The 27,483-nt window shown below is 41.2% G+C and overlaps 2 protein-coding genes across 2 annotated transcripts in view; one reads left to right on the top strand and one right to left on the bottom strand.

The window, feature by feature from the left end:
* Arhgap6 (Rho GTPase activating protein 6) overlaps window positions 1–26,922 on the top strand; it is a 439,497-nt gene extending 412,575 nt beyond the window's left edge. The window contains exons 10-13 of the mRNA XM_013032153.1: window positions 3,088–3,185; window positions 22,489–22,763; window positions 24,515–24,595; window positions 24,891–26,922. Coding sequence (XP_012887607.1) covers window positions 3,088–3,185; window positions 22,489–22,763; window positions 24,515–24,595; window positions 24,891–25,591 — 1,155 coding nt within the window. The 3' untranslated portion in view covers window positions 25,592–26,922. The remainder of the gene's footprint in view (window positions 1–3,087; window positions 3,186–22,488; window positions 22,764–24,514; window positions 24,596–24,890) is intronic.
* The window catches only part of LOC105997664 (cytochrome c-type heme lyase), a 32,729-nt gene continuing 21,209 nt past the window's right edge, over window positions 15,964–27,483 (bottom strand). Inside the window, exons 8-9 of the transcript XR_001175655.1 lie at window positions 17,026–17,133; window positions 15,964–16,159 (exon numbers count right to left, since the gene is read on the bottom strand). The gene's annotated coding sequence lies outside the window, so the exon portion shown is untranslated. The remainder of the gene's footprint in view (window positions 16,160–17,025; window positions 17,134–27,483) is intronic.

The following is a 27,483-nucleotide window of genomic DNA, read 5'->3' as shown; positions in this document are numbered from 1 at the left end:
CTTCACTTAATATAATTTTTTCCAAGTCTTTCCATTTCCTAACAAATGGGACAATGTCATTCTTTCTGATGGAGGCATAGAATTCCATTGTGTATATATGCCACATTTTCTTGATCCATTCATCTACTGAGGGGCATCTAGTACCAGGATTCTTGTCTGTTGTTAGTTGAATACCAGCATCTATGGTCTGACACTTAGTAGGCCTTCATCAAATATCTATGCAATGAGTGAAAGGAATAGAGGTGGTACAAAGCTGGGAAGCACAGTAGTACTGAGGGAGAACGTCTGTGGGAATGACTGCCAGGAGAAAAAATGGGAAATACACACCAAGGAAGGCAAGCTAGTATCTTCATCAGAACATTCTGATGACTGTGTGGAGAAGTACTTTGATGCACAGCTTAAGGAAACTGTGCACAAGTTAGCAAGATGTTACATTTAGGGCCCACAAGATATGTATGTAATCTATAAACTCGAACTATCTGAAGGAATTTCAGGGCCCATCTTACTGAAGAATTGAAATTCCAATGTGGTGACAAGCAGAAGTTAACACCATTCCTAAGTGCCATCAAGAGACTATTTCTTTCTCTCTTGTTCCGTTTCTTATTCTTTCCTCAATTGCCAGTGAACTTCTCAGGTCCCGTATGGTTATTGGCCCTGTATTTTCTGTCTTAGAAGCCACAAAGAAGTTCTCACATGCTGCCCTTGCCTGTAATGGTGTCACATGCCCCTTCCCAGTCAACTATGGTGGTCTGGGAATGGAAAGATTAGTTGACTTAGATTAGGATGAACACTTCACTTTGGAGTAACGTGTTGGGCAGCATTTGGTTCTCCAAAGGGAACTTAGGGTATAATTTTTATAAGAAGAGGGACATAGGAGCTGGTAATGGTTAACAGATGACCACTACAAAGGGGTGGTGAAGGCTTGAACTTAGGTCATTGTAGTTGGCATGGAAAGAGGAGGAAAGCAGAAACAGAGATGAAATCAAGTAGACCTTCTGACTCTGAATGGGGAGGGGTATAAGACACCGAGAGGGTAGAACACAGCTCTGAGAGTATGAGCTTAAGCAACTAGGTTTGGCAGTGACATTAATGAAGATTCAGGATGAAGTAGGAGGAACAGATTTATGAGAGAAGGAAAGCATTTTCTTGCTTTCTCAACCGTGCTTGTATTAATAAGATTGTTTCCAGCTTCTCAGAGCTCAAGAACAATTGAATTCTGCAAGAGGCAGAGGCAAATTCTTCCACCAACCACTTATTCTCAGAAGACATGTCCTTGTGGTTTTTCAAAAATCTTCTCTCTGAGCCTCTGTGTGAGAAAATGAGGACATTTATTTTCTCTCAATAATTTGAGTTTCCTCCAGTTGAACTATCAGCATCTATGGAATAGAAAAGTGCCAGCCAGAGCTGTGTTGAACCCACACTCGGTTGAATCTTCCTTTGTAGAACATTTTCCACACAAGTGACAGGGTCATCTTCTAATACACTGCAAATTCAGCTCAGAGAAACATCAGGTGTTTGTCCATGGAGTCCTAGTGGATGTCTGGGCAATAACCAAGTGAGATGTATTTAATTGTTGATTGACTAAGGGACAAGGAAGGAGGGAAGACGGGTACAGCAAAGACATTCAGAAGGAGCACCAGATTAATTTAGTACTATTGACCAAGTACATCCTACATTCTCAACACAAAACGTCACTGAATCACCATCACCACTCTTTATGTTGAATATTACTGTTCCTTCCAAATGAGGACATCAAAACTTGGAAAGGTCTTTGTGAATGTTCCTTGTTGAAGGTCCTCTAGCTAATAGTTGTGGAGCTAGAACTGAAGCACTTTGTCTCAAAGACCTGCCTCTTAATAAACGAATCATATGTTCCAGAACTGCTCAAGGCGGTCATAGCTTCTGCCTGTTGCCATGGCATACTCAAAATATGAGCTCCAGAAAGTATTTTCATTTAGACAACAAAGTATGGACACTTTTCTTCTTAACCATGATATTTTAGTAACACAAAGCCCAGAAAAATCAAGTCTGAGCAACAGCAGCACTCAAGTGACTTGATTAGGTTGTCACCTCCAGGCATGTGAGTGAAGACATTTAGATTGAAACGGAATATTATAAAAGTATATAATCATCCAGTTTGTCCTAAGAATTCAATGAGCTGTATACATGAATGTAGGTCTTATGACTTTTCCTAAATTTGTATGAGCATTTATTAATATACAAACAGTGTGATGTTTTCATATATGTGTTTAATATATGTTGATCAAATTCATCCTATTACATTTTCTTATCACTCCTTCTCCTTTTAAAAATAATTTCAGTGTTAATGGGTTTTATGATTGTATTTTTTGTGCCTGTCCTGGGGCTTGAACTTGACTCATGTGCAGTGTCCCTGAGCTTTTTTGCTCAAGGCTCTACCATTTGAGCCACAGTTCCACTTCTGGCTTTTGGTGATTAATTAGAAAATAAGAGTTTCATCGACTTTCCTGCCCCAGCTGGCTTTGAATCATGATCATTGCTTCTTAGCCTTCAGAGTAGCTAGGATTACAGGTGTTAGCCACTGGCGCCCTGATCATGATTCTGTTTTCATACATGCATATAAGCTACTTCCAGCATATTCATCATCCTTTTTCTTTCCCCTCTTCCCACTGGTTTCCTCCTCCCAAACAATCCCCATTTTACATTCATATCTTTCCATTTGGTCTATAGTTTACATATGAGAGAGAGCATGTGACATTTGTCTTTCTTAGTCTGGTTTATTTTTCAGAACATGATGACCTCCAGTCCCATGGATTTTCCTGCAAATGGCATCATTCTGTTCTTCTTTATTGCTGAATAATATTGTAGTGTGGACATGTCCACCACTTTCTTTATCTGCTCATCAGTTGATGCGCACCTAGGCTGATTGCATAGTTTTCCTATTGCAAATAGTGCTGCCATAAACATGGATATGCAGCGTATCTATTGTGTGATGCCTTACATGCCTTCAGATTAAAGCTGTTTTCAATGATCAGAAAGCTGCCAACGCCATGGCTTTGCATCTTTCTACAATGGTTTTATTTATATCTCTACATTTGGCTCCTCCAGGTTCCCCCAGATCTCCAGAACGAGGTTCTGATCAGCCTGTTAGAGACAGATCCTGATGTCGTGGACTATTTACTCAGAAGGAAAGCTTCCCAATCATCGTGAGTATGCCAGTTTTCCGTTCTCTAAAGCCACACGGGGGATTTTTATTTCCATTTCTGAAGAAACAGCAATGTTTACATAATCCCATGTACAGTGACTGAAATGGAATTTTGGCAACTTTCTGACAATTCTAATCACTCCACCTAGCCAGAAAATTCTTCGGTCTTACCAATCCACTTATCAAATTAGAAACCACTTTACAAGACTTTTCTGGTCCATTTTCAGCTTTCTCTAGCACCTGGAGATCATTTTGACTGTATTTTCTGGGGAGAAATCACTAAAATGCTGGTAAGAAGCTTGTGGACAGTGATACACATAAGTGATTCTGCTTCTAAAATAATAATAATGGTACTTAGTGGTCAGTGAGGCTGCACCTGGAGGCGTCTATTTGTGCAGCTTTCCCAGTGGGAGCGATGCATTAGCAAACCACAGCATAGGCCTTCACTGATGCCTTAGAGCCCATTGGAAATCAGAGGTGTGTATATTCTCCCATTCATTTTTTGTAGCTACTTTTCATTTTTCTCTTCCCCCTCCCTCTCTCCTCTGTCTCTCTCTTTTGTTGTGGAGCTTGAACTTGGGGCCTTAGCACTATCCCTGAGCTTTGGGGCTCAACGCTAATGTTCTACCACTTTGATCCACAGCTCCACTTCCAGTTTTTGAGTGATTAATTGGAGATAAGATTCTCATAGACTTTCATGCCTGGGCTGGCTTCGAACCATGTTCCTCACGTCTCAGCCTCCTGAGTAGCTAGGATTACAGGTGTGAGCCACCAGCACCCAGCTGTAGCTATTATTCTTTTCATGGAAATGCACACTGATGACTACATCCATGCAAATTTGCAATGAAAAAAAAAATATGAACCATTCTGTAGGCTACAGTTTGCTGCCATTTTGTCCCTAAAGTAGTATGAATTTTTCATTAGTCTGATTTTATGGTCAATCATAATGGTTATTGCAGTCACATTATATGGAACTTTTGGCTCTGTGTGTGTGTGTGTGTGTGTGTGTGTGCACGCATGCGCATGGTGCGCACATGCGGGCACACACACACATACACACACACACACACACACACACACACGCATGTGCATGCACACCAATACTGGGGCATGAACTCTGGACCAGGTTACTGTCCCTTAGCTTTTTAGCTCAATGCTGGTACTCTTCCCACTTGAGCCACAACTCCACTTCCAGCTATTTGCTCGGGATAAGAGTGTTGTGCACTTTCCTACCTAAGCTGGCTTTGAACTGCAATCCTCAGATCTCAGCCTCCTGAGTAACTAGGATTATAGGCATGAGTCACTAGTGCCCAATCTACTTTCTAAGTAATATATACAATAATGACATGTCTTATTTGATTATATCTTTGAAATAACAACCCATGGCAGGATGCCTTTGGCTCATGCTTGTAATCCTAGCTACTCCAGAAGGCTGAGGCTAGGAGGATTTGGGGTGAAAAAGTCTGCCAGACTTCATCTCCAATTAACCATCAAAATGCTAGGCTAACAACATGATTTAAGTGGTAGAGTGCCAGCCATGAGCAAGCAAGCCAAGCAAGTTGAAGACCCTGAGTTCAAACCCAGTACTGGCACACACAAAAAGATATGATGACATATGTTAACTTATTCATACATATTTATGTCAAATAAAATTAAACTACTTAAGAGAAATTTAGTGAAAAGACATTTGACATTGTTCAATCCCATCTCAAGTCATATTAATAACCCTGCTTCATTCAGCCTGGCTTCACTTCCAGCTGAGCAGGGAAGACCTTGTAAACTGGATCAACCTTTCAGACATACTTTAAAAAAATCCAAGTCAGCCAGGCACAATGGCTGATGCCTATAATCCTAGCTAGTACTGAGGCTGAGTTAGTTCAAGACCAGCCTAGGAAGAAAAGTTCACAAGACCCCCTTCTCAACTAAGAGCTGGACATGGTGATTCATGCCTGTCATCCTAGCTACAACAGGAAGTCTAAATAAGCAATTATGGCCCATGTACGATCCTAGGCAGGAAGTAAGACATTATAAATCACCAGTGCAAACAAATGGCTAGAGGCTCAGAGGTAAGAGTGCCTGTCTGCTGAGCATAAGACTCCGAGTTCAAGTGCCAGTACTACCAAAAGAAATCCATGTCATCTGGGGGCTATGCTTTGAGGAAGCTAGCAAACCTATACCTCCAAAACTGCTGCTCTTTAACTGGCAAAATTGTTCCTTTTCCATAGTATTATTAAATAGGTACATGCCATACTTTAAAAAAACATGGATAGAAATTATCTTTTTGGTGGTTTTCAAGTATACTGTTGGCATATAAATGCCAACACCAAAAGGTGAAGTTTCTCTGCTCTTAGGAAAAGGAAGAAGCACACATATTAAGCCCACATTAAGCTGTAAAATTGTACAACCTCTTTTATCTCCTATCCCTGTAAAGATAGGAATTATAACTGTACATCTAAGAGAGGGGGCATGAGAGCAAGCTTTTAGGTAAACGTCAGGACTTGAAGGATATAAAGACATGCTCCCAGGAACTCTGTGGGTGTCTAAGATGACTTAATAAAAAATATTTGGCAAGATTGAGTGAGACAGGATGAAAAGAAAATGGTCTGGGGTTGATTATTTTCTAGGTGTAAGACAAAGAATATTCCATATGATGGCCATGATGCCATACACACATACATTCATGAAAAAATATTTATTTCTATGGTCTTTTGAGGGCCAAGAGTCCTAGACCTCAAGCTATATGTGGTCTCTTTGTGTTAAATAACCCTGCCCATACGGTGCACCAGCAGATTATTTTTTTTTGGCCAGTCATGGGCTTGAACTCAGGGCCTGGGTGCTGTCTTTGAGCTCTTTTTGCTCAAGGCACTCTACCACTTTGAACCACAGTGCCACTTCTGGTCTTCTGTGACTAACTGGAGACAAACATTTCAAGGACTTTCCAGGCTGGCTTTGAACTGTGACCCTCAGATCTCAGCTTCCTGAGTAGCTAGGATTACAGGCATGAGCCACTAGCCCCCAGCACCAACAGGTCTTAGTAAAATGTTCCTCCAAAATTAGTAAAACTGGGGAGGAAGCCTCAGAATTTGCATTTCTAACATGCCACCAGACGATACTGGTGTCACTTATCCATGATCCACATTTTATATAGAGAAAACTTGGAAATATTGAAGCACTTTCTTGCCTTTAAGTGCTTTCAGACCTGTAGATGAAGACCAACAAGGGTTCCATAATAGGAAGTGTGTTGATGAATATGTCACAGAGTTTGAGATGTCAGGTGCTACACTAGCAATTCTCAGACTTCACTGGCCATTTGAATCACGCTAGGAACTTACAAAATAACTAGAAAACTGCACTCATTCCTTAGAGATTCTGGTTCCTTTGTTCTGAGTTGCTGTCTGAACATTGGATATTACTACTGTTTTATTTGGAGTTTTGGTAATACTAGGATGTGAACCAGGGGCTTCTTGCTGCCTAGGAAAGCATTCAACCATTGCATCCATAATGCCACTATTTTTCCCACTTTCAGTGTGTTTTTCCAATAGTCTTGCACATTTAGCTGGGCCAGTCTCAGATCATGATCCTCTGCCTCCAACTCCTGTGAATACAAGTGTGTATTCCTGGGAATACAAGTGTGTACCACTGTGTCCATCCCCTGAACACTGACTGAGCTTTTAAAGATTTTCTCATCTGAATTCAAATGAGCAGCCAAAGCTGAGAACCTTTGTCCAAGATCCCTCACAGTGGATACTATGTATTCACAGTCATATAGGGACTTCAAAAGTTGTCTTTGTGTTTGCAAAGGAAGGGAAGCAGTGTTCCAGATCATTGATCCACTTGGGAGTTTGAAGAAAAGGAAGGGGTAGAGCTTGGTATAATGACTTACACTTGTAATGTCAACAACTGAGGAGGCATTGATAGGAAGGATCATTGTTTGAGGACAGCCTGGGCAAAATTCTGTGAGATCTCATTTCAAAAATTAAAGGAAGTGGTATGTGCCTGTCATCCCAGCTATATAAGAAGTATAAATAGGAGGATCTCAGTCCAGATCTGACCAGGCAAAACTCAAGACTCTGTTCAAAAAAATATATGAAAACGGCTGGGTGCCAGTGGCTCACATCTATAATCCTAGCTACTCAGAAGGCTGACGTATGAAGCTCAAGGTTCAAAGCCAGCATGGACAGACAAAACTTCAAGACTTTTACCTCTAATTAACCAAAAAAAGGCCAGAACTAGAGGTGTAGTTCACGTGATAAAACATCAACCTTGAGTGAAAATGGTAAGCAAAAGTTTGCAGTCCTGACTTCAAACTCCAGTATTGCCAAAAATAAATTTTAAACGTTAAAGATAGATGACCTGCAGTATCAGGGATGACTTCTGAGAAAAGGAAGGATTGGCAGTGAACTTGGAAGCCAAGGGAGGATGTAATTAGACCTGGGTGTTACCAGAGAAGATAGCCTCAGAGCCTGGCCATACAAGGTATATGTTCTCACAACAGGGAATATGTTAGCTGTCTGGGGACACAAGGAAGCCTTCTTATTTAGATTCCCTTAAGTAGCAGGCTGAGGATTGCACTTAGCTAAAAAAGTAGTCATGAAGGGTTATAATGACAACAGATTATTGTAATCAGAGAGTATTGTGATGGAAAATCATAGTACCTCAAACTGACACCTAGTTCTAGCTCCACGAGGCTATCAGTTACCCATCTGCAACCCATGCTTGTGTAGTGTAACAAACTTCAAGTTTACAGAATTAGAGTTTAGAGCCAGATTTCCTACATCCAAATTCCATCTCTCTTGCTATTAATTTTGTGGTCTTAGGAAATTCATTAATGTCTAGGGCTCAATTTCTTCATCTGTAAATCGAAGACAAAAAGTAGCAGCAGCTTTAGAGCATTATTGTACCTCATTTAGAATAAATGCTTAATAAATGGTAGGGATGTGCCAAGTGCATGCAGGTGGCTCACACCTGTAATCCTAGCTACTCAGGAGCCTGAGATCTGAGGAGTACATTTCAAAGGCACCCAGGTCAGGAAAGTCCTTGAGACTCTTATCTTTGATTAACCACCAAAAAACCAGAAATGAAGCTGTGGATCAAGGGGTAGAGTGTTACCCTGAAGGAAAAAAAAAAGCTCAGGGATAGTTCCCAGGCCCTGAGTTCAGTCTCCAAGGACTGGCACGCTCGCGCATGTGTGCATGCGTGCACATTCCCCCCACCCCCACCCCCATACAGAACTACTGGCAGGTTACTTTAGAACTACTAACCAAAGACTTGAGTACCAATTTATGCTATCTCAGTGTTCATGAAATATCAACCAAGTTGGCATTATCCACAGGGGAGAATGCAACTATTTTAAGTCAAGTGTAAAAGCAAAACCCTTATTCACTATAGACACTGACTTTTCCCCTGAAGCTTCTGTTTCCCACACACACACACACCCCTGTTCACATACCTAAATAAAGCTTTACATTCCTGTGAGACCAAGTGGAAACTACACAAGATGTAATTTGGAGAGGAAAAGAAACAACTTTTCAGAAGAGTGCAAAATCAAGAACAAGAAACTATTTCTTATTTCTCTTTGGAAAGTGATTATTTGGGAACTTGTTTTGCTTTGATTTGGGTTTTCTCTTCTTTATGCAACACCAGAATTGGGTGGGGGGGGGGTGAAAGGAGGATTGATCTTTCTTTTTTCTTTTGCTTATCTACTTAAATTTTGCCTTCAGCCAAAATGCAATGCCAAGGGGAGATTAAAAGAGATTTTTTTTTAATTATGGAAGATCTCAGACTTACAGTTTTTTAAGTAATCGTCTGGTATATTTATTAGAATTATATGCTCTTTTCTTCAAAGGTACTTATACTAGACACTCCTATCTTTCATTCAAGGATGGAAGGAAAGAGGGGAGGAGGTTAATCAAATAGGATAAAGTAGATTGAATGTGGCCATTGACTACAGAATCAAGACGTTATGGAAGGGCTGGGAAGTTGGCTCAGGGGTAGAGCGCTTGCCTTGCATGCCTGAGGCCTTGGGTTCGATTCCTCAGCACCACATAAGCAAAAAGAAAAAAGCCGGAAGTGGCGCTGTAGCTCAAGTGGTAGAGCGCTAGCCTTGAGCTGAAGAGCTGAGGGACAGCGCCCAGGCCCAGAGTTCAGGCCCCACAACCGGACCCAAAAAAAAAAAAAAAGACGTTATGGAAGGGCTAGAACTGAGGGGTGAGCAAGGGAGACACCTAGTCACCAAATTTAAGGGGGTACTAAATACTCCATCAGCAACATTAACTATAATGTATTTTATAAAGTGAAATGATGTACAGAATAGCAACATTTTTGTTAAGAAATAACATGCAAAAGAACACAGGGACAAAATATCGAAAGAGATGCAGGGTCTCAAACAGGAGGTGCATGCAAAAATAGAGGCAGTACACACCTCGCTGAGAGATAAGATCAGTACAAAAATAGAGGTAGTAAACACCTCACTAAGAGGTGAGATTAGTACTTTGAGAACCAACATCGAATCAATAAATGAGTCCATTTCCTCCATGCAAACCACAATGGAAGCCATAGTTAACAGAGTGAACGATATGGAATTTAGAGTGTCAGATACAGAAGACAGAATACACCAACTGGACCAAAAAATGACAGATATGGAAAAATCACTTAGATTATGCCAAAGGGAAATCCAAGAGCAAGCAGATAGCGCCAAGAAATTTAACCTTCGTATAATTGGAGTGGATGAAGGTGAGGAATATCAAAGCAAGGGAATACAACACCTGTTCAACAAGATTATCAGTGAAAATTTCCCCCATCTTAAAAAAGATCATCTTACCTACATAACAGAAGCATATAGAACACCTAACAAGCAGGATCCCAGGAGAAACACTTCTAGACATATTATAGTAAAAATGATAGGCCTGAATAATAAGGAAACAATCTTGTATGCAGCAAAAAATGAAGAAGGACCTATACTATAATGAAAAAAAATTAGAATCACTGCAGATCTTTCCACACAGACACTGAATGCAAGAAAAGTCTGGGAAAGTACCATACGAGCCCTGAGAACCAATAGCTGCCAACCCAGACCGATATACCTAGTAAAGTTAGCATTCACATTCGATGGAGAGCTGAAAATTTATAATAGTAAAGAAAAACTAAATGAATTCATAAACAATAAGCCAGCATTACAAAGAATACTAAGAGGGGGAACACAACCTGAAGAAAGCAACCAAGAACAGGGACCCACACCAGACAGGTATTAATAGAAGTCTAACTGAGCAAGCACAGGAAGAAAGGAAAGAAGAAAAACTTAGGAAAACAGGGAATGAGAGGGATCACAATGCATCTCTCCATACTATCCCTAAATATTAACAGTCTTGATTCACCAATCAAAAGAAAAAGAACTGCAGATTGGATCAGAAAACATGACCCATCCATCTATTGCCTTCAGGAGATCCACCTCTCAGCCCAACCTACAAACAAACTCAGAGTGAAGGATTGGAAAAGGATCTACCAATCAAATGCCCCCAGTAAGAAAGCAGGAGTAACTATCCTGATATCTGACAAAATAAACTTTTCATTAAAATCAATACAAAAAGACAAGGAAGGACACTACATTTTAATACAGGGGACAATCCAAGAGGAGGATATTACCATTATCAACTTATACTCCCCAAACATTGGAGCACCCAAATATGTTAAGCAAATACTCTCAAACTTACAGAATAAAATAGAACCCAATATGATAATACTAGGAGACTTTAAAACCCCACTCTCACCAAAGGAAAAGTCTACCAACCAGAGGATTGGCAAAGAAGCGACCGAATTAAGTGAGGCCATACCTCAAGAGGAACTAACTGACATCTACCGAGTTTTTCACCCTAAAACAACACAGTACACAGTCTTCTCGGCAGCTCATGGAACTTTCTCCAAAATAGACCCTGTATCCTATCTGACCATAGTGGAGTCAAGCTAGTTCTCAATAACAAAGCATACCACAGAAATTACTCAAATACATGGAAATTGAACAACACACTTCTAAGCAACACCTGGGTAACTGAAGAAATTAGAAAAGAAATTAAAAAGTTCATACAATTCATTGAAAATGAAGACACATCACAAAGAAACTTGTGGGACACAGCAAAAGCAGTCCTGAAGGGCAAATTTATTGCCCTCACTGCCCACATCAAGAAAATAGAGACAGACCAAGTAAATAATCTCATGTTGCAATTAAAACAGCTAGAAAAACATGAAAAAAATGGAACCTAAAGTTACTAGATGGAGCCAGATAATCAAATTAAGAGCAGAAATTAATGAGATAGAGAATGGGAAAATTATAGATAAAATTAATAAAACAAAAAGCTGGTTCTTTGAAAAAACAAATAAAATTGATAGACCTTTGGCAAGATTAATTAACAAAAGAAGAGAGGAGGGGCTGGGAAGGTGGCTCAGTGGTAGAGCCCTTGCCTTGCATGCTTGAGGCCCTGGGTTCGATTCCTCAGCACCACATAAAGAAAAAAGCCGGAAGTGGCACTGTGGCTCAAGTGGTAAAGCGTTAGCCTTGAGCTGAAGAGCTGAGGGACAGCACCCAGGCCCAGAGTTCAGGCCCCACGACCGGACCAAAAAAAAAAAAAAGAAGAGAGGAAACTCAAATTAACAAGATCAGGGATGCCACGGGAAGGATCACAACAAGTACCCAAGATATCCAAACAATTATAAAGGACTATTTTCAAAAGTTATACTCTCTAAAGAAAGAAAAACTGGCAGAAATGGATGCATTTTTTTTTGGGTCCGGTCGTGGGGCCAGAACTCTGGGCCTGGGCGCTGTCCCTCAGCTCTTCAGTTCAAGGCTAGCGCTCTACCACTTGAGTCACAGCGCCACTTCCGGGTTTTTTCTTTTTGCTTATGTGGTGCTAAGGAATGGAACCCAGGGCCTCAGGCATGCAATGCAAGCGCTCTACCACTGAGCCAACTTCCCAGCCCCAGAAATGGATGCATTTTTAGAGAAATACAAGTTGCCCAAACTGAGCAAAGAAGAAGTAAATCAATTAAATAAGCCAATATCCTACAACGAGATACAGGAAGCAATCAGAAGTCTTCCAATAAGGAAAAGCCCAGGACCAGATAGATTCACAACAGAATTCTATAAGACCTTTAAACAAGAACTAATACCCATACTTCTCAAGCTCTTCAGAGAAGCAGAGAAGGAGGGAGCTATCCCAAACTCATTCTACGATGCCAATATCACACTCATCCCAAACCAGGCAAAGACCCAACCAAAAAAGAATTACAAACTAATCTCTTTGATGAACACAGATGCAAAGATCCTTAACAAAATTCTAGCTAACAGAATCCAGAAACACATAAAAAATTATACACTATGATCAGGTAGGCTTCATCCCAGAGATGCAGGGATGGTTTAACATACATAAATCAATAAATGTACTCTAACACATCAACAGATCCAAGGTCAAGAATCACATGATCATCTCCACAGATGCAGAAAAGGCTTTTGATAAAATACAACATTCATTCATGTTTAAAGCTCTGGAGAAAATAGGAATAGAAGGAACATTCCTTAAAACAATAAAAGCCATATACAACAGACCAATAGCTAATATTATACTTAATGAGGAAAAAACTTCAACCAATTCTCCTAAAATCAGGAACAAGGCAAGGATGCCCACTGTCTCCACTCCTCTTCAACATAGTCCTAGAACCCTTAGCCAGGGCAATAAGGCAAGAAAAATACATTAAAGGGAGCCACATAGGGAAAGCAGAAGTTAATCTATCCCTTTTTGCAGATGACATGACACTATACCTTCATAATCCCAAAAACTCCATCCCCAAACTCTCAGAAATTATAAATCACTTCGGCAAAGTAGCAGGATACAAAACCAGCCCACAAAAATCAGCCGCCTTCCTGTACACTGACAATGTACAAGCAGAAAGGGAAATAAAGGAAGCAGCCCCATTCACAATAAACCCCCCAAAAATAAAATATTTAGGAATTAACCTAACCAAAGATGTAAAAGAACTATTTAATGAAAACTATAGAAACTTAAAGAAAGAAATTACAGAAGACACTAGGAAATGGAAAGACCTCCCATGCTCCTGGATAGGCAGACTTAATATAGTGAAAATGGCAATACTGCCAAAATTAATATACAAATTCAATGCAATTCCTATTAAAATCCCAATGGCGTACATTTTTGAAATTCAGAAAACAGTCCAAAAATTCATATGGAACAACAAAAGACCTAGAATAGCCAAAACAATTCTAGGCAAAAAAGACAACATGGGAGGGATCTCGATGCCGGACTTCAAACTCTACTATAGAGCCATAAGAACAAAGACAGCATGGTACTGGCACAAAAACAGACCCGAAGACCAATGGAATAGAAGACCCAGAAATAAAACCACACACGTACAGTCAGCTGATATTTGACAAAGGAGCCAAAGATATACAGTGGAAGAAACACAGCCTCTTCAACAACTGGTGCTGGGAAAACTGGGTGGCCACATGCAGAAGACTAAAAGTAGACCCCAGCCTATCACCATGCACCAACATCAACTCAAAATGGACTAAAGATCTTAATATTAAACCTGAATTTCTGAAATTACTGCAGGACAGAGTAGGAGAGACACTTGAACTTATAGGCACAGGAAGGAACTAACTGAACAGAGTCCCAGGGTCACAACAAATTGGAGAGACTCGACAAATGGGACTACCTTAAAATTAAAAGTTTATGCACAGCTAAAGACATAGCAACCAAGCTAGAAAGACAACCAACTAATTGGGAAAAAAATATTTACCAGCAGTATATCAGACAAGGGGTTAATATCCAGTATATAGAGGGAACTCAAGAAACTATTCCCTCCCAAACCTAACAAACCAATTACTAAATGGGCAAGGGAACTAGAGACTTCTCAGAAGAAGAGATTAAAATGGCAAAGAAACACATGAGGAAATGTTCACCATCCCTGGTTGTGAAGGAAATGCAAATAAAGACAACCCTGAGATAACACCTTGCCCAGTCAGAATGGCCCACATCCTCAAGTCAGCCAACGACAAATGCTGGAGGGGATGTGGAGAAAAAGGAACCCTATTGCACTGCTGGTGGGAATGTACACTAATATAACCACTTTGGAAAGCAGTCTGGAGGTACCTCAGAAAGTTAAATATAGACCTTCCCTCTGACCGAGCCATACCACTTCTGGGCATCTATCCTGAACAACAGGAACCAGTATACAAGGACACGTGCACCTCCATGTTTATTGCAGCACTGTTCACAATAGCCAAGATATGGAAACAACCCAGATGCTCCACCACAGATGAATGGATCCAAAAATTGTGGTATCTATACACAATGGAATATTAAGCAGCCATTAGAAAGGACAAAATAATGGCATAGCAAGGAAATGGATGGAGCTAGAAGTCATGTTGAGCTAAGTAAGCCAAGTGCAAAGAGACAAACGGCACATGGTCTCCCTGTTAAGTGGATGTTAAATCCAAAATGTTAGGTGATATGACAAAATAAACAGGACTTAAGAAACAAAGGACTTCCACTCATCTGGTCGAATCACTACTAAATAACTCCATGTTGCTGATCACATATATGGTATATATGTGCACACTGGAGGGAAACCAGGAGGTCCAAACAGAACTAGAGGGAATCAGGGAAAAACATACACCAGCGGGACCCATCAGCTGCACTGGACATTGACCAAAATGAACTAAGCAACACAATGGCAGCGATGGGAGGGAGGGAACAAGTGGGAAAGAGGGAACAGCTGATGCTATGCAAAGCAAAAGAAATGTACATATCACCCAATGTGGAAGAAATAACTGTATTGCAAAGCTCATAGAACTCATAAATTTTATAGACCATGATAGACAATTTGCCCCATCAAAGTTAGAATGTGTTTGTGACTTTAACTCAACTTCACTATCCCACAATACTATGAAATTTGGGAAATTATGTAAGCACTTAATCACAATAAAAAATTTGGAAAAAAAAGAAATGACATGCACTTCTGGTATAAAATATGGTGGTTTGGGTTATATGTATGCTTTCGTAGTACTACCACTATCAGGAGAAGTAATGAATACATAAACTTTCACATGTCCCTTTGTAATTATTTACTCCTTCCATCATTCCTCTACCTCCTGCCTCAACAACTTAATTGTTTTCAGGTGTTTTATCAACAGTGTAGAAGTGTGTGTGTACAGTCTGTGTGTGTGTACAGTCTGTGTGTGTGTGTGTGTGTGTGTGTGTGTGTGTACAGTCTATCCTCTATTCACCTAGCAAATTTTATTTTTAGATTCTTCCAAATGAGCAACTTTTTTTTAAGACCAATACCATGCTCAGCCAAGTATACTAAGCCTGAAGCCAAAGTTAAAATTTGTGCCCTGGCTTAAATGAAAGCAAGTCATCAATCATGCTCTGAAATCTTCCCTTGCTTATCTCATTTTAACAGAGGGAATTGCTGTGTTTCACCGTTTCTCTTGCCTAAGTAACAGTCTTCCATAATTTTAAATTAAGTTAACCTGACATAAGAGAATGATGAAATTATTTTGGTACAAATAAAGCATTTAAGCTTAATGTAATGTTGAACATTTCACTGTAAATAGGTTTCACTTTTTCAGTAGCTTTGACTGTTTTAATGTTCCACAGGAGAAATTAACCATACATAAATGATGTGTGTAGGAATGCAGAGTCTTATTTTTGCCTGAGGTGCCTCAAATGCACCTGGACTTGTACGTAAGAGATGCTTTGCAGATGAGCGTGACTCATGTGAGAGCGATCCGTAAATGCCGCGCTCACAAGAGCGCAGGCACTTCACAGCACCTGTTCCAGCAGCACTGCTGCTGACTTTGCAAATGGAAGCCTCTGAACATATAGAAGAAATCCTGCTTTTGTTACATCAGAGTTCATAGATTATCCCAGAAATATAACACGAAAACTACGTAGACCATCTTCTCTACTATATGATGAGGACAGGATCAAAGCAAAACAAACATAATGTCATTCAAGGAGAAAGTATACAGATAAGGCAAATATATCGTTTAAATTGCATTGTAGGTTAATATTGTTAAGGAAATTCTCAAGGTTTTATTGGCATTATTTTTAAAATATAGTAAAAACTAGTAACCAGTGAATGAGGACCATAGATGAATTCTATAGTTGTCTTAAAATATAGCATTTAGCTGGGAAGGGATGGGAAGGGTAAACAAAGGAGGAGGCTGCAATGCTTGGTAAGAAATGTACACATTATCCTGCCCATGCAATTGTAACCCCTCTGTACAGTATGTTCACAAATAAAATAAAATTAAAAAAATATATATAGCATTTAGGATTTTGAAAGGAATTGGGTTTCTTGGGGGGGAGGGGCCTTGAACTCAGGGCCTTAAATTCTCACTTGGCTTTTTCACTCAAGGCTGGCATTCAACCAATGGAGTCATGCCTCTAGCTTTTTGGTGGCTAATTGTTGATAGGAGTCTCATAGACTTTTCTGCCCAGTCTGGCTTTCAACCAGGACCCTTAGATCTCAACCTCCTAAGTAGCTAGAATAACAGGCATGAAACACTGGTGCCCAGAAATAATTGTTTTCTTCAACTGGGTGCTAATCTCTCTTGAATGATGATGTCTTCCTTCTTATTCTGGAGGCTTTGCTGTAATTTAGTAATATTTCATTTAGCTTATTAGATGAATTATCATGTAAAAAATTCACTTAAATCTTTCAAAGATGTCTTCTTCCATATATCCATGAATTGTATGCAAGATAGGTTATGATTCCTTTTTTCCTTTTACTATAATTTGTCAAATCTATTCAGAAAAATGTAATTGTACCTTCAAGAGAATCGATTACCTCTTTGCTCCTTCTAATATCTTTAATATGATTCACAGCTTCCTCATATATTTATAACATATGAATTTGAAGATGTTTTATCAGGTACACTGTAAATGAAATGATGAAAGACAGCATTATCTTGACCTGTCATAAATGTTCTCTAAGTGCTATTTGGAGGGAAATACTACGGGCTAAAAATTAGGAGAGAAATATAACCCAATGGCCAAGGTGCTGGCTTTGTCATCCAGTGGTGAGATTTGAGCCATATCAGACCATCTTTGCTACTTTTTCTCTAGGATTCTGCATGAGGGAAGTTAAGCATGACTAATGTGAAAGTCTCCATAATGCCAGAGCTGCTTGGGCAACATATTCTTCTCCTTCCAGGATTAGTAGTGTCTAAGCTGCTTTATGGGCTTTGGAATTTATCAGTTGAACAGTTGAGCCAAGGATGAAGACGATGCACATTTGAAATCTCTGGGAGCTATCTCCCTGACACACCTCCGCAAGGGGCTGGGCTAGTCACATCCGGTGATTGAACCGGAGTATTCCATTTATCCACAGAATGAGTTCTGTACTTCCGGCGGCAGAGCAGGCCTGCCCACAGTACCCTGCCAGCGTATTTACACCCTGACCTGGAGGGACCAGCTAAGGGTGAGAATGTGATTCACTCTCCATGCTCATCCCATGTGTGTTTGATTAGCTGAGACTGGCCATGCATGCTGTGGAGTGTCCTGAGGTTTAGGGATCTAATAGGGGGAAATCTCCATGCTTGGAAGCCAACCCATGCTGACTGGAAAACCCATCCACCCCATGCTCTGTACCTCAACCCATGGTACTGTGAATCTGGAAAGAGAAACCACTAGAGACATTTGGGCCCAAATTCATGTCAAGAGGCAACCCATCAAATCCAACAGTCTATTAAACTCCAAGACACAGAAAGATAAGCTAGTAAATAAATGCTTTAGATTAATCCTCATTTTAGTGAATCACTGGTCAAAGTAAACCTGTTCTGTAAATAAATGTATAAGTACCCTAATACCAATACTTAGGGCTCCTACTCAAAACCATCTGCTTAGATTTGGATTCTGCTACAAGCAAATCAAAGAGAAGATGTTTGTGTTTGATTGTCTTATATTGTCAGCCATGCCCAAGGAGAGTGTGATTTCTGTGATTTGGAAATTCTTTGACATGGGTACTTACAAATTTGACTGCCACCTTCTAGCCTTTGTTGAGAAAATAAATGATACATAGGAAAATATTTTAAATTAATAAGGCCATGTGATTTGGAAATTCTTTGACATGGGTACTTACAAATTTGACTGCCACCTTCTAGCCTTTGTTGAGAAAATAAATACATAGGAAAATATTTTAAATTAATAAGGCCATTAATGTTAGGTACAAAATATAGCCTTTTACCACTGAGTTGCAATATCAAATACCATTGAGCAAATACATTTTACAAGGGTCCCAATCCCTACTATCTCTTCTGCTAGAAAGAGGATAACAAGTGATTAGCTCCTTGTTCTCTTGTCCATTTCTAGACTGAGATCCAGAACAAGGACAGTTGTTTTTTTCTAAAAAAAAACAACACATGATGAACTCCATCCATGTTTACTCTTGTTATGTGCCACAGGGCTAGTCACGTATTTCTCAAGCTGCTTGCCTCGTGTATACAGTGTGTATTCACTGCCATAGTGAAGTGTAAGTGGTGATCTCATCTTTCATTGAATGGCTCTATGTCTCTTGCTGTGACCCCAGCATCACAAGGAGATTCATGGCCTATGTCTATTATGAAGCAACTCATTCCCCTCTATTGTGATTCACTCCAGCTTCCTCCCTGAGTTTCTTCTCTGACTACGGCTCCAACTGTGGTTTCACACTTCAGAGACTCAACCAAAAGAGCAGGGAAAGTCAGGGTGGATTCCCATGCCCTTTCCCTCAGCTCACCAAGTCCTTCCCCCCCAACAGAGTATCCCATGCTAGTAATCCTGCACAGGAGGACCAAAGAGGCCCAGGTGTCATCTACCCTCCTTCTCCTGACTGAGGCCCCAGCCACTCCAAGATCAGGGCCATCCTGTTCACTTCAAGTCCAGCAAACACCACAGCTTGAGCCACTGTCTATCCTATCTGTCCTGATTTGGCTGTTAGCAGACCCTTATCCCACTGTTCTATCTATGGACTGAGAGGAATGGAAGGTGTTTGGACATGCTCATCTATGGGCATCCTCTATTGTACTTCTTTAAACACAATCTACTGTTCCTCCCCTAGGGTTCTCCTTTCAATAGGCAGAGCTGGCCAGGCACTGGTGGCTCACACCTAGCTACTCAGGAGGCTGAGATCTGAGGATCATAGTTCAAAGCCAGCCCAGGCAGGAAAGTCCATGAGACTCTTATCTCCAGATAACCACTAGAAAACTGGAAGTGGTGCTGTGGCTCAAGTGGTAGAGTGCTTGCCTTGAGCTAAAGAGCTCAGGGACAGTGTCCAGGCCCAGAGTGCAAGCCTTATGACTGACAGCAACAACAACAAAAAAGCACAGGTGGCCTCCTGGGCTGCCATGTGACATTCAGAAGGGGCTCGTATTTGTTTGAATGGTCTGCTATTGCTCTCTTGAAATTCCTCATTTGTTTTAGCATGGTGCCCCACGTGCTCCTTTTGCACTGGGCTCTGCCAATAATGTAGCCAGTTCTGCCAATAGGTGCAGAATGGAGCTTGAGAATACATTTCCACCAAGTTCCCAAGTGAGGTGCCACCACGGTGAGTACACTTTCTCCTTTCATAACCACTACATGAAATTCTGTGAGGTCGACTCACCATCTCTTTCCCATCCAACATGAGCTATGAAGATGGACGAAAAAGGGCTGTATCAACTTGAGTTCATTGTATCATTATTCTTAACCGTCCTTGTTTGGTAAAAACCAAACCAAACACTACACGGTAGATATACTACCATTCCTGCAACCCACTTTTTCTCGTAACAATCAATGAAAGTATGGTTTCCCTGTCCAAACACTGTTTTCTGAAGCAACTTGAAAGAAATTGGTGAAGTAGAACAACCTCCTGTGAATGTGAGAGTCGTGGAGGGGAAGAGCCCTAAGTTGATGGTGATATACAAAACACACAGAAAGGGGTGCTGCAGCTCCAGTGGTAGAGTGCTTGCCTTAAGCTGAAGAGCTCAGGGACAGTGCCCAGGCCCAGAGCTCAAGCCCCACCACTGACAAAACACACACACACACACACACACACACACGCTTCCACACAACATCTCATATGGGCTTCATTTCCTTGAAGCTGTCATTACAGATAGAAAGACATTAATTATTGCATGACTCATGAGTCCATAGGGAGAAAATAACTCACTTCCTCAGTAGTAATCCACATGTCCCTAGTAAGAAGATGTAAAAGAAAAGTCATTCCATGGGGTTAGCTTTGCCCACACAATTCCTAACAATCTGTACCTACAACATTTTTTAAATGTCTTCTTCAATATATTTGATAAGATGAGCAAGACACGAGACATGAGGATTATTGTGGAGTTTGTGAGCTAAAATATGACCTTTCCAACCTTTTCTCCCAATAGAAAGGCAAAAACAACATCATCAAAGCAGCATTCTTAGCCTGATAGTTGTTTTGTTTTGGATTACAAATTGACTCACATCTCTAAAATATCCGTACAAGAAGGCTTTACTTGCTGTCACTGATGTAAAATTATGACTTATTTTTACTAAGTAGGCATAAAATGTTTTCATCAATAGCTCAAAAATATCAACTGAGCAGGAAAAACAAAAGCAATTACTTCTATAATACAGTTGCTAGCCAACTGGTCAGATTCTGAGCCGACCTCTGTTAGTTTAACACATCCAATTTTTCCCATTTTCATAATAAACTGTCCTCAATTACAGTCCTACTGACAACTTACAAGTGCCCACTGTTTTGTTTTGTGTTCCCTTAGCTAGAACTAGGGCATTTGTTTCCCTTTAATTAAATACGGTGGTTAAATAGTGCCCCCCTCCAACTTTCCAGCAGATATAGTTAAGTTCCTTTATTTTTCTTCACATTCACTGGCGGTCTAAAGGTCTGGAAAATCATCCTCATGGCTGTCCTCTGGCTCCTGCCCATAAGATTGCCTGATATCCATTTAAAGAAGAGGCAAGGAAAGGACTTATTTACTCTGTGTGGGTAGGAAATGTCCACACAAGTGCTGGCTGCCTCCCTCGATGGCGGGCATGGTGTATCACAAAGGCTGGGTGGGGTGTGTTTCCTCTGGGTACTAACCCTTGCTGCCAACCCCACAGGGCACGAGGGCCCCTGTGAGCTGAGCATACTCCCTCCATTTTGCATGCACAAAACCATTTGGTTAGGAAACGGCTGCTCTTAAGACCCCCAAGGATTTGTTTTGAAAAACAGAACCAAAGAAAAGCAAAGATGAATAAAGAGACACAAACTAGGCCCAGGGAAGGGAGGGAGAGGGCAAGGTTCTGGAACTTCTAATCAACTTCTGATCATTTCCCTTTAAGATGTCAGGGCCACTGTTTTAAGGAAGGTAGAAAATAAAGCTGTTTCCAGGTAAGACTTTGCCTGGTTCTTTTCATGTTTGAAGTTTTCATGTTCCTGTTCCACTTACATTTTCAGTTATTTCTGTTGCTGTGACAACTCACTCCCATGTATATAAGTGGATAGTATGCTAATTATGTCATGTATAAATTTGTGAAAGTGTTAGTGCCCTGTGGAATTGTGTTAAATGTCTACACTGATAGTCTGATACTTATTTTTGGCCCCCTTTTTATATATGAAGTAGTTATTCCCATGAGAAGTATCATCATCTTCATCTCAGGAAGGATGAGCTTACTTACATTGAATCTTTTGAGGGACAAGAAAGGTTGTCCATAAAACCACCATAAACTTCAAGTATCAACTATAGTTTTATCTGAATTAATTTTGAACCAAGGAAGGTAGAGTTATCTACCAGTTTTCTTTGCTCAATACATAGTGATTATAAGGCTTTCATTTTTAAATGCAATCAGGCATTAATCCACGGGGCACTTCAGCTATGCACTGTGAATTCAGGGATCCATCTGCATTCATGTCTGTCTTTCACCCTGGCTGACATTTTCTGTTACATCGTTTTTTTACTGCTCTCTGCTGGCCACACATTGGTGAATACAAGGACCCAACTGTTCATCTGCCTCCTTTTTCCTGGCTTGTTTCATTCCATTTCTTAGGTTTTGCTGCCCTCTGCTGACCATATATTGACAAATACTATGCAGGGAGCGGTCTGTTTCATTTGTTGTGTTTTGCTGCCATCTACTGACAGTATGTGGAAGTTCTTTCACTTTATCAATGCCTAAGTACTGGAATGTAGATCAAAAGGTCTTTTTGGTTTAGCCCCCATGTCCATTTGTTCTCCTCCTGTTCAATCTGAGTAAATGGTCATTTACACACGTGTAATTTTCTCGTTGTGCCAGAAGCCCTGACATGCTGCCGTCGGAAGTTTCCTTTTCCCTGGGAGGGAGGCATTCATCTACAGATTCCAACAAAGCCTCCAGTGGAGACATCTCCCCTTATGACAACAACTCCCCAGTGCTGTCTGAACGCTCCCTGCTGGCTATGCAAGAGGACAGGGCCCCGGGGGGCTCCGAGAAACTTTATAAAGTTCCAGAGCAGTACATGCTGGTGGGCCACTTGCCGTCGCCAAAGTCAAAGTCAAGAGAAAGTTCTCCTGGACCAAGGCTTGTAAAAGGTAATGAATCCAGTTGCCACTGGCTAAACTAAATGCCTCTGCCCTTGTTGCAGGTAGTACCCGGTGAGGGCACTTTGGACCTTTCTGTGATGCAATGAGCACTTACTGAGTACCTGCTAAACACATGCTAGGAAGAGGAAGGGCTAGGAACCCCAGGCATTGTCTTGGAGGGTCCCTGAAGCCCATACTTTGACCTTCAAGTTTATGGGAAGTAACTGATGCTCAGAAGGGCCAATCATATTGCCAGCTGATAACTTTCCTCCAACAGCCAAAGCATTTTATGTGTCCTGGCTGGTGGTGCTGGGCTGCATCTTTGTGAACCTAAGATGCCACCTGATCGCTGCTGTCACATTTACAACAAAAGAAACTGAGGGCCTCCTCACAAAACAAACGTGCCAGAACCAAATAGTGTCAGTATCCAATGACAAGGATACCAAGGAGACCCAGAGTCCAAAATCTGCTCTGCCACTTCCAACTTAACCTGATCTCAAATGAGTGGCTGAGCACAGTGGAGGCCCATTTCCTCCTGCTTTTGGAGACTAATAATGACAAAAGGGTCTGATTCATTGGGCTTAATTAATCCACTAACCTCTTACCACAGCACTACACATGGACTAAACCCTGCCTGATGTGTGATGTGGAACCTCATGTTCACTTCTCACCTCTTCTGCTGGGTGACTCATCTGTCACATGACCTACTGAGGCTCTCCTAGGGACCATGTGACATAGCTATGAAGCATGGGAACAATGCCAATAGATCTTTGCTCCTCTCCTCATTGCTTCTCATAATTAGGATCCCAGCACAGGATAGTAAAGGAGAGGAACTAGGCTGGTAGTCACACTGTCACTACTGCCCAGACTGCTGGAAAGAATCTGTTGATATCAATAGTAGAGTGTCTCCTAGAAGAGTTCGGAAACTGTTCTCGTTGCTCCTCCGTCTCTCTGTTCATGTGGTCACAGCTCATAAGGCAGTTGCCACTCAGATCCACTATATACCTTTCCTACCACTGCTGTCTCACATTATCCAAACAGTGGCTTGAAACAACTCACATTATTTGCTGCCTTAGGGCTTCAGAGGTCCTACATCAGATGTGTCAGCAGGGCTGCCTTCCTTCCTGGGAATTGTAGGGTCAATGTGTTCTACTGCCAGCATCTATACGTTTCTGTATTAAAGCAGTAACATAGGAGAATCTTCTCTGACTCCTTTAAAAAAACCTTGTGATTACATTGGGCCCATCCAAGTCACACAGGAAAATCATTCCATCTCAAGAATCACAATTCCACAACTTCCCCAAAGTCCTTTTAAAAAAAAATGTGACTTCTGGGGCTGGGAAGGTGGCTCAGTGGTAGAGTGCTTGCCTTGCATGCATGAGGCCCTGGGTTTGATTCCTCAGCACCACATAAGCAAAAAGAAAAAAGCCGAAGTGGTGCTGTGGCTCAAGTGGTAGAGCACTAGCCTTGAGCTGAAGAGCTGAGGGACAGCGCCTAGGCGCAGAGTTCAGGCCCCATGACTGGACCCAAAAAAACAAAAAAAAAATGTGACTTCTTAATAGGTTCTGGGGATCATGGCTCCAACCATATAGAGAAAGAATGTTTTGTATGGCTCCAGTAAACTTCCTGAAAAGCAAATGTGGACTGTGTTGTTTTGCATCCAACACAATGTTGAATACAGAACTCTGTATAGAAGACAGTAAGAGAAATATTTATTTTTAACATGTTTGTATTATATAACTTTTTATTCTTTTTCCTAGATATGTCAGAGGAGCCTTTCAATATCTGGGGAACATGGCATTCAACTTTAAAAAGTGGATCCAAAGACCCAGGAATGACAGGTAGAGTACTGTGTGTGTGTGAGTGTGCTAGGACTTAAACTCAGGACTTGGCACTTTACCATTTGAGCTACAGCTCCACTTCCAGCTTTTTGGGGGTTAATTGGAGATAGTCTCACAGACTTTCCTACCTGGGGTGGCTACAATCTAGGATCCTCAGAGCTCAGCCTCCTGAGCAGCTACGACTTATAGGTGTGAGCCACCACGCCAGGTTGTAGAAACAGGGCTGTGGGAAGAAAGCAACAGCATGGACAATTCCATGAACTAATTCCAACCCTTGCCTCTCTCTGGCTCCCAGGTTCCTATAGTGACATCTTTGAAAGCAGCTCCCTGCGACAGGGGCCTTGTTCCCTTTCCCAAGGGAACCTATCCCAGCATTGGCCTCGATGTCAAGGGAGCTCCGCAGGGCTGGACAGCAGCACTCAGGTCCTTCGGAGGACTCAGACGGCGGCCACCATGGTGCAAGGCCGCGTCCACCATCCCACATCACGAGTCTACAGCACTCCCCCCATCCAGGGTGGGGGTGGGGCGGCCAGGCGGCCAGTGGCCAGATCTGAGCCACACTTGACCCTAAGCAGTGCTGAAGACCTCATGGAGGGCAAGCTGGACAGGGCCGGGCCGCAGAGCCGGGCCCAGCCTTCGCACCAGAGACCACGGGAGAGTGGCAGGGATGACAGGAGGCCCCCTCCTCCATACCCGGGACAGGGCAAGCTCTCCCGAGGATTGGCCCAGCCATCCAATGAGCCTCCCTTGTGGAAGCTGCAGAGGCCCAAAGGCAGCTCAGGAACAGCCTCGGAGGGGAGAGGCCAGCGGGCATCCCAGGAGCCTAAGGCCCCACTGAAAAAACTGGGAAGCGCCTACTCCCCCCACCCAAGCAGCGAGCACAACCGTCCGCACTTGGGGGACGCCAACTGGCTCGACTGGCAGCGAGAGCGGTGGCAGATCTGGGAGCTGCTGTCCACTGACAACCCAGACGCCCTCCCGGAAACGCTGGTATGAGCCCACCCGCCAGCAGCTGGAGCCCACCCTGCCCACCACACACTTCCTTCTCGCCCAGATGCCAACACGTGGCCGATGGAGATTGGACATTTCCTTATTTTTTTTCCTTCTTTTCACGTTTTTTTAAAACAACAAAAAAAAGTAACACCAAGAGAAAGTAGATCCACTGACAGATGTTGAGCACTCCTACCCTCGCCACCTTATGATACAATTCTATTGCGTAGCCAGCCTTAGAAAAGGACAAAACCAGACAACCATATCCAACCTAAAAATTACCCACATTGGCTCTCTATAAAATTCTTACTTTCATATAGCTTTGTTGTATTTATGTGTCTTCAGTTTTGACTATTGTATATTCTGTAACAGATTATGTATGATCTATTCACAGAGAAGACAAAAAGAACCATTTTGAAAATCACTTCACTTTCTATTACACCATGAGATATAATACACAGCGAGATTCTACAGTGTTCTAGAATACCTACAAGTGGCTTTATGTGCTTTTGCCATAGCTTTTTAACTGGGGTGACAGCCCTTCCTTCAATACCTAAGGAAAACACCAACCAACCAAACCAAACCAAGAAGCCATAGTTTTCTAGCACAGTGAAATTAAAAAGAATTATAATCTCTGAATGTGTTTTTCATATGGAGAAAGTTTAGGGAAAACATTAAATTTGGTATATTATGAAATATATTTTCAGAACCCCTTTAGAAAAGATCCAGTTATTCAGATGAAAGTCCATGCCCACCAAAGAAGTTATCTATTCCAACTTAAGTCAAATTCAATTTTATGTAGGCCATATATAGTTATGACATACGAGTTTTTGTGTTGTTCAAAACTACAAACTGGAATCCAACTATAAAATGTTAGAATCTAAATACACATTAAAATTATAGAACATTGCTTTTCTCTTTGCCCTGTAATCAGTATTGGTCAGTTATATGCAATTCTTTGTAAATTAAATCGTATTTGAGAGAGAAAAAAACACTCTAGCTTTGTACTTACATTGTGCTAAAGGCAGAGGAAACATTTCCTTCAGTAATTTTATGTGTATTGTAAAGTGTTCATACTGTACTCAGTAATTTGATGTTTTATTCAACTCCAAAAAAACATTTTTGGTCAACAGGTGGCAAATTGGCAAATTGCTTCAGTGTTTTCAGAGTTTTGTTTTTCCACTTCAGAAGGGAATGTGTATTATTGAAAATTATAGAAAATGATTTTTTTTATAAAATGCGCTACTTAAATTTCATGTTAGCAATGAAAAATTTCAGTGGTGTTTTCTTTAAAGTTCTGTCTTGTGCCTGATGAATAAAAGTTAAGCAAAAGCTTTGTTCTGGGCTTTAAATCAAATAAATGCTTACACCCCATTCCAGATAGGTACTTCATTATCCACATGTGTAATCAATAATGTCAATTCTATACATATCCATATATGGTTCAATAACTAGTTTTTAAAATGTCTCATGCTTGGGGGACACCAACTTGGTAACACTAAAGCATGTGGAAGTTCGTTGCAAGTAAAGGTTGATTTCCTCAACTGTCATGGAGAAAATGATTTTTCCACTTAACTGAAACTTACGTTTCCCACCTATTGTCCCTCAATGCAGTCTTTTTAAATTGCATCTGTTCTACAAGCCTTAGAGGCCAAATTTGCTTCAAGGCCACAATAAGGATCTCTAGAAATGGCCTGTAATGAGCCATGTTCAGGGATTGATTATATGATCATCAGGCTCTGCCATCAAGCACAGAACTAATGCTACTAGCTCAGACTGCAAGGACATTCTGGCTGATCTTGTTTGTTTCCTGGCTTCCCAGATCCAACCAAAAATTACAGCAAATACCATTTGATAGTGGATTGTAGGTGCCACCCACTCTCATCCTGCTCCTGTGC

Source organism: Dipodomys ordii, unplaced genomic scaffold (genome assembly GCF_000151885.1).
Source record: "Dipodomys ordii isolate 6190 unplaced genomic scaffold, Dord_2.0 Scaffold150, whole genome shotgun sequence".
NCBI lineage: Eukaryota > Metazoa > Chordata > Mammalia > Rodentia > Heteromyidae > Dipodomys > Dipodomys ordii.
This window is presented reverse-complemented; position numbering and strand designations above follow the sequence as displayed.